The sequence below is a fragment of the Haliotis rubra genome, unplaced genomic scaffold, assembly GCF_003918875.1.
Source record: "Haliotis rubra isolate DU_JTF1 unplaced genomic scaffold, ASM391887v1 Scf650, whole genome shotgun sequence".
Classification (NCBI taxonomy): Eukaryota; Metazoa; Mollusca; class Gastropoda; order Lepetellida; family Haliotidae; genus Haliotis; species Haliotis rubra.
The window spans coordinates 599025-610992 of record NW_025767358.1 but is presented as its reverse complement, the minus strand read 5'-3'; the positions used below and the strand labels follow the sequence as shown (position 1 = coordinate 610992).

Here is an 11968-nt window from a genome sequence, read left to right as displayed (position 1 = left end):
GATCACTTTTTCTGATTCTTGAGACTCTTGAGACTCTTGAGACTCTTGAGAAGACTCACTTGTCCACGGAATAGCAGGAGACATTAAAGGCGTGAAACGCTTGCGTTCAGGATTTCTATTACTTGAATGTAATGCAAAACAGCAAGCAACCAACTTGCTGTCCACAGACATGTTTGTTGGATTTCCGGCTATGGTATCTGCACATAGAACTCTGAACACCATCAGTTAAAGTACTGTAAAATTATTGCCCTCCTAAAATGGTACGTAAGTCCCAAAACATTCAAAGTAAATGTATACCTACTACCATTTTAATCGTAGAATATATGTTCGTTTTATTTCTGGCTAGATTATCTAAAATTGCTAAAAGCTGAAGGGATGGTGTAAATCCAGCTAGGATCCATGCAAATGTACTGTAAGTCCCTAGTATGGTGATCTACCTTCACTTGTCGGCAATAATATAGCCTGTATTTACCTTGTATTGTCATATATAGTTAAACTGTTTTAGATTTAGTTACTAGTTTTAAATTCGAATCTGTGATAATCTAGTTACTTTACTGTCCTTCGTTGACAGATTTTAGCAATTTACCATTACTTACTATGTATAAAATTAATTGTTCTCGTCACGATATGGCTGAAATATTGCCGATGCGACGATACATTTAACTCACTCACTCACTGAACACCATCAGCGGTATCGTAAGAGATCGAAATCGTCTGTTCGCAGATATGATGGAGATTGACATTGTATTAGAAATGAACGATCAGGGAGTGGTAGATGTAAAGATATTCTCAACCCGGAAAAATAATGAGACTGTGCCAACTAACACGTCTCTTTTTTTCTTTTTCTGCGCCGAATCCGCCAAAATCAATCAGGGCAGGTTAGTGCAATGTGTACACCCCCAATCCTCTGTGGTGTTTTAAATGCCAAATGTACGAACATGGTGTGAATACTTGCACATTGTCTGTTACATGTGCACTTTGTGTTGAGAATACACACCCTAAATATAAACAATATATCTTCGAGTAAATAATCGAGTTATATAATGATCTTGCTATTGGCGAATTCCACACCGTCTTCTGTTGGCTGGCCCGTCATGTTGTAATTTCTGGTAACACAAGGGCCGATTTTGCCGATAAAGAAGCACTCGGTAACTTCATATTCCATACCCTGATTATAAAGATATGATTAGATCGTATATACGTTATCTAATGCAAAAGACGTCGGACACCCAAGTAGGTATCAATAAATTCAAACCAAGTATCGGGTACACGTATTTGGGTTGTCTGTCCAGATTTGAAGAGGTCATTTTAAGACGATTTCGTATTGCCCACTGTAGATATACTCATGAATACCTGTTGAAAGTTTAGGATCCTCCGTTTTGCATCCCTTGTGATGAAAGATGTTTCCATCACATGGGATAAATGTTATAGTGTCAAAACAGCAAAGGACCTTTTTAATGTCGTTCATTCTCATGTAATCTTGGGTTTTTGAAAAGAAATAGATCTAATTCATAAATTCTGATATACATAGTTATGATTTTTACAATATTTGGAAGGACATAATTATTAACAGAGATTGAATAAGGGGTTGAAGAACCGTCAAATTATTTTCCTCCTGAGAGGGTACGTAGGTCCCATTTCATCTGAAGTATTTTTATATCTTGATGTTGAGTTGGGTTTTGCGTCACATCGGCATTATTCCAGCCTATTTTTATATCTACCACCGTTTTAATAATAGGATATTTGTTCTTTTAAGGTTAGGCCAAAATTCACTAGAGTCGCTGACACCTGAAGGGATGTTGTAAATGCAGCTTGGGACCATGCAGGTAGCAGAAGCCCTGCAAGTCCTCATGGTCCCTAGTGTGCTGATCTGCCTTCAGTTGTTGGCGATCTACAACCTGTTTTTAGATTATGTATTGTCCAAATAGTGCTATTAGTTTGAACCTTACATGCTTGTTTTAATTCTAACTGTGATAGTCTAGTTCTTTTACTGTCCTTTGGCGACAGGTTTTATAATATACACAAATTCATTATCAATGTCAAATTTGTTCTCGTCATGATATGGCTGAAACATTGCCGATGTGACGCAAGTAATAATTACACCGGATCAGATAATTACAGAGATCACATATAAAAGTTTATTACACAATGATCATGTAAATTGCTTAGAAATATGACATATCACTATGAAACTTTCAACAGCTTGAACACAATGCATGAAATACCTTTATATGGTTTACTTGTAATAAGCTATTACATTACTTCTATCTATGTCTAAGAATTTTGAATTACCAACTCTGTTTAGTAACAAACGTAGAACAAGATTTCAGTGTTGTAATAACACTGACATGTACATATACATGTATTATGTGTCGATGCAAAGGCGCGAGTTATCACTTTATATTTGATTAGGTAACATTATCAACTTTACATTATGGAAAGGAATAGTTACAATCCAGTAAGCTTTAAATTGGTAACTTAATTCATGCATAATCTATTATTTTCGAGCTTGCATGCAGATATTTGTGTTTGCGATTCATTATATAAAATATGACAACGTAATAATACCTAAAAATTAAATTCAAACTATTGAGTTTGAATTATTTTTATGTCCTTGAAGGTTCGTACCTTTTTTCGTATTTTTTAGGTAGTTGAAGAAAATATATTCTCCAGTAACCTCTAAACCTTTACATCTAATTCAATCAATGTGTATAAAAAGTATGTTAGTATCCCAGCAAAAATAACTTGGTTTCCGCAATGCGGAACCTGATGGAAAGTGGACTGAAAGTTAAGTTTCCAACTAGAATCCAGTGAGTTTCCGTTCTTTTACATTCAGTTTCCACAATAACGGAAACTTACAATATATCCACTCCCAATGAAGAGTACCAGACACTTACCTCTGTACAAACATCTCATAATCCCGTGTTCATTTACAAAACGTTGTATAAGCCTATGATAATAATTAGGAATTGCTATCAAAACACTCTAAATTCTTCCTGTGATCCACTAAGGGCAGCATCTCACGTAAGAAATGTTAATCTTTGCTCAGTACTTCTAAATTCATTGAAATAATAGCTACAATAATGACACTCGCTGAATAGGAAGTGCTTCGAATATATGCGGCTCTCACTGTGAAAAACTCTCGATTACCTGCCTCATAAACTCGTCACTCTCTGTGAGCAGCTGATTAATTTGCCCCATATATGCGGCTCTCGGCCTTAATGAGTTAACTCACTCACTCACTCACCCTTTAATCTTTATATGCAACAGATGGCAGTAGTCAGTAAATTGTACCTGGATCATGAGCATTGGTTTTTGTAATGGCAATAAGATGACATATCAACCCGATCAGGATATGCATCCTCCATTCCCTATCACAAATTTTTTGCATATCATGTGGCACCTGGATCAATACAAACAAATTATTTTTCTGGAGAATTTATTCACTGAAGTTTTCCTGCAACGAGTGCAACCGATGTCACGCTGCCACCATTCCCATCAAAGGTCATGCTGACGGTGTTAGTTGTTTTCACCAGCGATGCTGGTACCATGAACTCCCACACGTTCCATGTTGTTGTCCTCTTGTTTGATGTCTTCATAGAATCAAACAGCATGTAGCTTGAAGACAAAGTGCGACCATTGAACACAATTGTCTTAGGTTTTGTAGTAGTATACTTGCCGCGACTGATTCCCACTCTAAGATGGGCCTCGTGGTAGCCAGAGCTCGGTACACCGATAGTTGTCTGAGCATGTCCGTTGTTGATGGGGATTATCATGCCCTTGCCATAATATGTGTTTTGATTATCTGTGTGTAGTCCAGCAAAGTTGAAGTTCGTTTGAAACTTGTAGAAGCAGGTTGATGTTGCAGGAAGACTGACACTGCCATGAAGCTTAGACCTGTCAAAATGGTTATTGGGATGAACAGCTGTCTTACCCTTTTCGAACAGAATACATGTCTGTTCACCTGAAGAAGGGTTGATCCAGTTGTTGGGGAAATCCAGTTTAACATTCTCATCTTTTGTGCCAAAGTTGTGGAGAAGAACTACCAATTCTTTGGTGTGGGGGTTTGCAAGGGCAAGTGGTGAAACTATTCTCTCCTGTCCATCGTGTTGACTAGAGACCCGTAGAAACTTTTGAATATTTATGAAGTTTTTCCAAAACAGGAAGAATTTGGTTGGCTCAAGGGGATGACCATCATCAGTAAATAAGGAATTCCGAAGGGAAGTGTGACCTGCGTATTGCTCGTTTGCGAGGAGATATATTGTAGCTCTGTCCATGAACTCTCTCAGGTTAAGGAAAGAAAACATGAAACCATTTGCTTGATATATTGTCTGAAAATCTGTCATTGCATTCTCAAAACTGGGACTGAGGCCTAGGTTAAGTAAATCTAATCCATATTCAGTGTTAACTAACTGAACGCTTTTTCCTTTCTTGATATGAGAATAATTCTCCACCATGTCAAGAGAAGAAAACAGACGAGCTTCGTTGATGCCAGAGTAGGTGTGACCCGATGCATCATTCAGACGGTTGTAGGAATGGAAAGAGAAAAAGTCCAAGTGATCAAGAGACATGTCCATAAAGTTGGCAGTTCTCTTCCAAGAGCTGAAGTTGTTTTCATCTGTTTGTCGTAATGCCATACTGGTGTACGACGGTCCGGCAACTTTCATTCCAAATCTTGATTTCAGTTTGTCGGCGACAGCCCTGTGGTAATTTATATTCGTTTGTGGATCAATAATATCTTCGTACCAGTCAGGTTCATTGATGACTTCAAATATGTAAGGAAGGCGTCCTCCTGTGTAGTCTTTGCAACTCTGAACCATCAGTGACACCATCTCTGATGCAGCGTCAACATTGTTTGGGAATCCGCCATGATGATGAGACTTATCGATCCAGCCGGGCCAGGCCTGACCTGTAAAAAAGCATTATCTATTGTAGGTGAAATTAAGTGAAAAGTTAGGCTAAGCAAATTCAACGAATGTTACTACTTTAAACGTACATGAGTGTGTGTAGGTTATGTTGTTGACTGTGGGTTACATGATAAATCACGTGTAATATGCTTTCAGGGACGTGAGGATCAACATTGGACTCCTAATACCGACCGATGAATGATGCTGCTGTTAGTTCAACTTTAAACACAGTGTTTGACACCTGTTTGACTTTTGAAAATGATTAAATGACTGGAGAAACCTTTCATTTCCCAGACCATGTTTGCGGTGTGAGGCCCAAAGTTTTCTAATTGGTGCACATATGTTAGAAAGGTCTGTCGCATGAGAGAACGGTCCTGGAGATAGGTGGGGTCCGGATAACCATGGTGATGAGGGTTTTCGGTCCACTGAATGAAAAAATAATATCGCATAGTTCCATGTGAAGAATTAAAAGATAAACAGGTACATTTGTTACGGCGTCCTTTTAAATAAATATGCAGCCTTTGAATGGCAAAAACATACAGCAAAGGAAAATATATTACTGTTTACTGATCGAATGAAAAAAGTGGTTTTCTGCCAGACTCATTCAAAGTGCACAGTTTGTGGCTTTGATCATACTTTGAGGTGAGCTGTACCACAGCAATAGCAGATACGTACCTAACATGTATTCCTTCTTTTCCTCATTAATAATATGTTACTTTTTTATATACTCAGTGCCATTATTGAAGGGTTATGTAGCAATAAGGTAATATAATGCAAAGTGGAGTATGCTGTGACAAGATTATAGAAAGAAAAGACAGTCTGGAGAGTGTTCGGTGCTGTGCTGTGAGGAAAGGATCAGGACTGCATCTTCACGCACATCTAATAAAGGGATACCCACAACACTGAAAGTCGCAACAATAGAGTCCATGACCATGTGGCCGCCTCTCTGGTCCTGGACAGAGTTACACCGATACCTCATGCTTCTCATCAAGTTCATAAAGAATAGCCTCCCATTCTTGCACATGAACTCTCCGAAGACACTCTTGTGGAGCAGGGTGACGTCTGTAAACACGTCTGCCAAGTTCATCCCATGCATGCTCGATTGGATTAAGGTCTGGTGAACATGCCGGCCAGTCCACCCGTTCCACACCCTGTTGCTGAAGATAATCAGTGACTGCAGTTGTGTCTGTGAGGTCTGGCATTATCGTCCTGTAGAAGAGGGTCACGACCATAAAATCCATGCGTAGCTTGCAAAAAGGTAATAGCAATTGGTGTGTGTGTGTGATTTTGTGTGTGTGTGATTTTCTTTTGTGTGATTGTGTGTGTGTGTGAGAGAGAGAGAGAGAGAGAGTGTGTGTGTGTGTGTGTGTGTGTGTGTGTGTGTGTGTGTGTGTGTGTGTGTGTGTGTGTGTGTGTGTGTGTGTGTGACGATTTCATCTCGATACCACTGACCAGTCAAATTTCCATCAATAATATTAAGCTGGGATCTTTCTTCCTGTAGCCATGATACCGGCCCAACCCATGACTGACCCGCCACCAAACCTATTGTGTGTGACAACTGTAGCATCAGTGAACCGTTCACTTCTTCTGCAGAATATTCTCCAATGACCATCATTAATAGACAAATTAAACCGGCGTTCATCTGTAAAGATCACGTTCGACCATTGACGATGATTCCAACGACCGTGACTGATCCAGGCTAAACATGCATGTCTGTGACGTTGCAGAAGTGGTGGACGGACTGCTGGTCGCCTTGAACGGAGCCCACTGAGTGGGCACGTAATCGGCGTCGAATGGTGTTCCTGCTTATCCTGACACCATGAACATTATAATGTTCTGTCTGAAGGTCACTGGAGGTCACGAATCGGTAACGTAAAGCGACGTTTCCCATATATCTGTCTTGCCTTGCACTGGTAACTCTAGGTCGGCCTGGTCTTCTCGCATATTCCATCGATCCCGTGGCTTGAAACCTTTGCAACCAAATGACACTTTGACTCACATTGAAGTGATTTGCAGCTTGTCGTTGACTGTGACCAGCTTGCTTGACCTCTCTCTGCTACCGTCAGGAAACGTCTCATTTCGTATCAGAAACCATGATGTCAGGGTGAGACTACAGTTGACATTTATAGCCTAAATCTGTGCATGGGAAGTCGCACTTTCTCGTGGAATACAGGGCAAAATGCTGCGTTTCCACGATACAGACATTGACAGTATTTTCGGAATTTATCAAAATGATCATGTTTTTGAAACACTCTATAGCTTAAACTTCTCAATAATGAGACATGTGCGTAGTCTAATGTGTTCTATGGTGCCTTCTGTCAACAGGGTTTTAAACAGTATTGACTTCTCATTACTTATATTTCATAATATGAAATTGATTCGTAGCAATGCAAAAAAAAGACACATGACCCTTCAATAATGGCACTGAGTGTATATTGTCATGATATTATTTCTAACGTTAATGTTCTAAAAAAAAGAGCCAGTTATTTTCAATTGAAAATCTCATGTTCAGATATTGTCCTAACCTGCTTCCAAATGAATTGATCTATACTTTTGAGCTGATGGTCATGGCGGCATGACTCGTTCGGACATTTTATAATTTAACAAAACATAAGTTGCATTGTCTAGTATGTATTGTGAGCAATGATCTGCACCATGAAAACATATAGTCTTATACCGTCATACATTCTAATTGTCTCATTTCCATTAAACATATGTACAAATACTGCTCCTGACAATATACAGATTCACTGGACACACAAATCATGCATGAATCATATCACGTTCATAATCGTTTAGCATTGAAGATGGTGTTTACATACGTACATTTGCAAAGAGACCTTTTCTCAGGTCTCTGTTTACTCAACGCCCAGAAACCGCTCCGATAGATTTCATCTTTGGAATCAGGTTCATTTGGGTGAGTGCATTAACGTTGTTCCATCGTTCAACTTCATAATTGACACGTCCACCCTGGGAAAGCCACTCGTTGTAGATTGTGACGGTTGTGTCAGAAAACGCTGACCCCCACAAACCCAGAGTCAAAAGAACCTGAGGAAACATTCCGCTTTGAAGTTATGATATTTCTGATCACGAACGTGGGTTTTAACTGTTTGCTACAATCTGCATGGGAAGGTAGCAGGTGGCATTCCTTAAGTAAACCAATCTAGATATGAATAAACAAAGTATAGGTTTCGTGCTCAACGGAATGTTTCTCTCAGTTTGTTTTGCAATATCTTAACTCTTACCAATGGGAAGCAGGCAGATTTTATGTCAAGTATTTTTCTACCATAATGCATCATTCACAAGGGTTTTTACGATTTTAAATTTTTGTTCATGCTGTCCATAAGCACAGGGTCAAATTTCAAAGTGAGTGAGTTAAAATTTTACATCGGCAATATTACAGCCATATAGCGATGAAAACAAGGTAATCAATTTAAATATCTGTCGACAAAGGACAGTAAAACCAATTATACTATTACAGATTTGTATTTAACACTAGTAATCAAATCTAAAATACTTTAACTATAGAAGACGATGCAATATAAAAAACAGGCTATAGATCGCCAACAACTGAAGGTAGATCACCATACTAGCTATAGGAATCGTGGGGACATACAGTGCATTTGCTACCTGCATGGACCCTAGTTGGATTTACAATATCCCTTCAGCCGCTGGCGATTGTAGGATTTTAGTTGAATTTTAAAAGATCAAAAATACTACGTATAAAAATCTGGTAAGCTTAAATTTAACTTTGAAAGTTTTGGGACTTATCAAATGAAAAAGAGCACATGTACAGAAATGTTTCTCAGAAACAATTGAACTAAGATTGTCATCATAACCAACCCCCCAAAATGAAAATGACAAACATTAAGCACTCGGTCAATCAATATCTTGTCGCGCATCCACGACACAGGTGCACCTTCTTCTCATGCTCCTATGACGTTCATAAAGAAACCTTGTGGAATCGTATGCCATTCCTCGACTGAGTTAATCCCAGGCATGTTCAATTGGGTTGAAGTCTGGCGAGCATGCTGGTCACTCCATCCCCTCTACACTCTGCTGCCTAAGGGATTCCATGACGATCCTGGCCCTATGGGGCCTAGCGTTTTCGTCTTGCAGTAAAGAGGGTCGACCATAAAAGTCATGCATAGCTTGCAGGAATGGTACTGCTATAGGAGCTAGAATCGCGTCCTAATGAAGCTGTTCAGCAAGATTACCGTCGAACACGTGCAGTGGAGTACGTCCTGTAGGAGTTATCCCTGCCCAAACCATGACCGAACCCTCGCTAAATCAGTTATGCGTGGCCGCAGTTGCATCTGGGATTCGCTCTCCATTGCGACAATAAATCATCTGCCGACCATCATGGAAGGACAAATTGAATCAGCTTTCATCTGTGAAGAACACACGAGACCGGCTGTCCTTAAACGTCAACGAACGGTGCTCCTGGATATCCTTACATTCTTAACATTGAAGTGTTCTGTCTGAACATCTGCTGCGTTAAGGAATCTGTTACGTAACGCAGTGTTAATCATGTGCCTATCGTGTTGGACTGTTGTGACTCAGGGTCGACATGCATATTATACGCATATTCCACGGACCCAATGGCTTGAAATCTCTGCCACAGTCTACCAATAGCACTTTGACTCACATTAAAGCGGACGGCAACCTGCCACTGAGTTTGACCAGATTCCAAAAGGCCTATAGACTGACTCCTTTCAGCAGGTGTCAAAACACGTCTCATTTTAAGCTGCGATTTCAAACAGGTACCTGAACAGTGAAAAAGCACCAATGCATGTGTATTGTCCTTCACTTTCCATGGATACACCGACTTGCAAGTGCAAATTATTGACATTACGTGGCAGGTGGATTTCCATATTGACAATTTGAATAAAAACTATGCCATTTGTAACAGTATGTATCGGACGTTAAATAAACGTAATGATGACATTTCAAAGGCCTGATGTGTTTTTCAATACTGATAAGAAAGTTTATAAAACATTCACTTGCATAAACGAAGATTTTACAAATTTTAAGAAATAGTGTTACCAATAGCTTGACCTTTCATTAACTCATTAAGCCTGAGAGCCACCTCACTACTCAGCACCTGGAACCCCTCGCTGATTACCCACTCGCTGTGCCGAGACTAATTAGTGCTAATAACACCTGATTTCCCTGGCAGGTTTCGGCGATGACAGGAAACTGTCTAGTCGTACAAAGAAGTCCTGATTGTTTAATTGTGTCGTAAAGAAATATGTAGAAAGAAAGCAGGTGTGAATACATATCATGTATTACAAAGTTTTATGTAATTTTATTGCAAGTTTCTCTTATAGACTTTTGGCGGCTTGTACATTTATATTTTATCAACATATGCATGTATTCTTTGTATGTAAGAGATGAAACACACATATAAACAAATTCTCTCTCTCATATCATTGTGTGAGGTTTAATTTTACAAAACATCTATGACAATGACATACTGTAGAGAGGATTTACTTACATACTTTATAATCTTCGACGAAAATAGCGTTTTTGCCGAGTGCATACGAATTATTTTAATGAAAGTACTATTACGCTAGTCTGTGACTGACATAAAGCACATTCATAGCTTGGCACTTTTTCCATCTAGATTTAATGCAGAAAACACACGTGACCATACAAACATACATATCAAAGACTACATATTCCTTGCATAGACATAAAACAAAGAGCCACGTGATAGGGCGTCATCAAATTTCCCGAATAGAACGTTCGGTATCTCAACTGTTCAATATAGTGGCTGGGCATATGTTATCTGTGACCAATCGTATCATGAGATACCTGTCACAGAGGAAAGGACAGGTGATGGGGCGTGGGCGAATTTCTGAAGAGCATGTTTGGTCACTCAACAGCTTGGATAGAGATTGATTATTGGCTATATCGTTGACCAGTCGATATGCTGGGTTTCGGCTTTATCAACTCAAGCTATCATGTAACAGTTTGTGTATTGTAAACATACACACTGGTAACGATGTTTGAAATATACACATAAGACAAATAGGAGTAGATAGACACTTTGGCGAGTTTAATTGTCCTCATTTTAATGTTTTTCGATAAGTAAAACAAAGCGATTGAAATCCAAGCATTGAGTATAGATAGTATATATTTTCATAAAAAATTTACGCACACAACTAGTACATAAAACATAATGATTTGCTGAACATGTAAATATAATCTTCACCTTGATACGAATGTACAAACTAAAGTACACGTATTACAGAATTCACGAAATGACACTATACTGAATTATTATAGTGTGTAAACTTGAAGTTGACCCCCCCCCCCCCACAATATTTATGAAGGTGCCGATATTTATGCTGAATGCAAACGAGGTTCATAAGATTACAGATGTGCATGCATGCATAAACATTACAGAGAGGGGAATGACTCCATAAAGCAGGTTGTCCAATGATATAACATCGCATCTGTTTATTTTACACTTGTCACTGGACAAACATTTCAACAAGGACGTAACTACATATGCATTCTACCGGAGGCTGTTATTTCAAGGCCGAAAGAGGTGTTCAATTATCTCATTACTGTAATCTGCTTGAATGATTATACGCATGTGTATCGAGACCGTAACTGATATACTATCCAGCTTTTATTGACGATGGATCAAAAGAGACTGAGTTCATTGATACACGTGATAATTACACCGGATTTGATAATTACAGAGATCAAATACAAATGTTTTACACAGTGCTCATGTAAATTGCATAGAAAACTGACAATTCAAATCAGCATGAAACTTTCAACAGCTTGAACAAAAATGCTTGAAATACCTTTGTATGGTTTACATGTAATAACTTATGATATTACTTCTGTCTATGTGTGAGAATTTTTTGAATTACTAACTTACTGTGTTTTATAACACACGTAGTAAAAGATTTCATTATTGTACTGACTGACTGAGTTTGGTTTTACGCCGCTTTTAGCAATATTCCAGCAACATCACGGCGGGGGACACCAGAAATGGGCTTCACACATTGTACCCATGTGGGGATTCGAACCCGGGTCTTCGG

General features: G+C 39.0%; 1 protein-coding gene across 1 annotated transcript; it reads right to left on the bottom strand.

The window, feature by feature from the left end:
- Positions 1-3425: 3425 nt before the first annotated feature.
- Positions 3426-8018, bottom strand: LOC124257189. The gene is made up of 3 exons (XM_046691210.1): positions 7734-8018; positions 5188-5332; positions 3426-4909 (listed from the first exon to the last, which is right to left on the bottom strand). The coding sequence occupies exons 2-3, from the start codon at positions 5267-5269 to the stop codon at positions 3444-3446; spliced, it is 1548 nt and encodes a 515-aa protein (XP_046547166.1). The 5' UTR covers positions 5270-5332; positions 7734-8018; the 3' UTR covers positions 3426-3443.
- Between the last annotated feature and the right edge of the window lie 3950 nt (positions 8019-11968).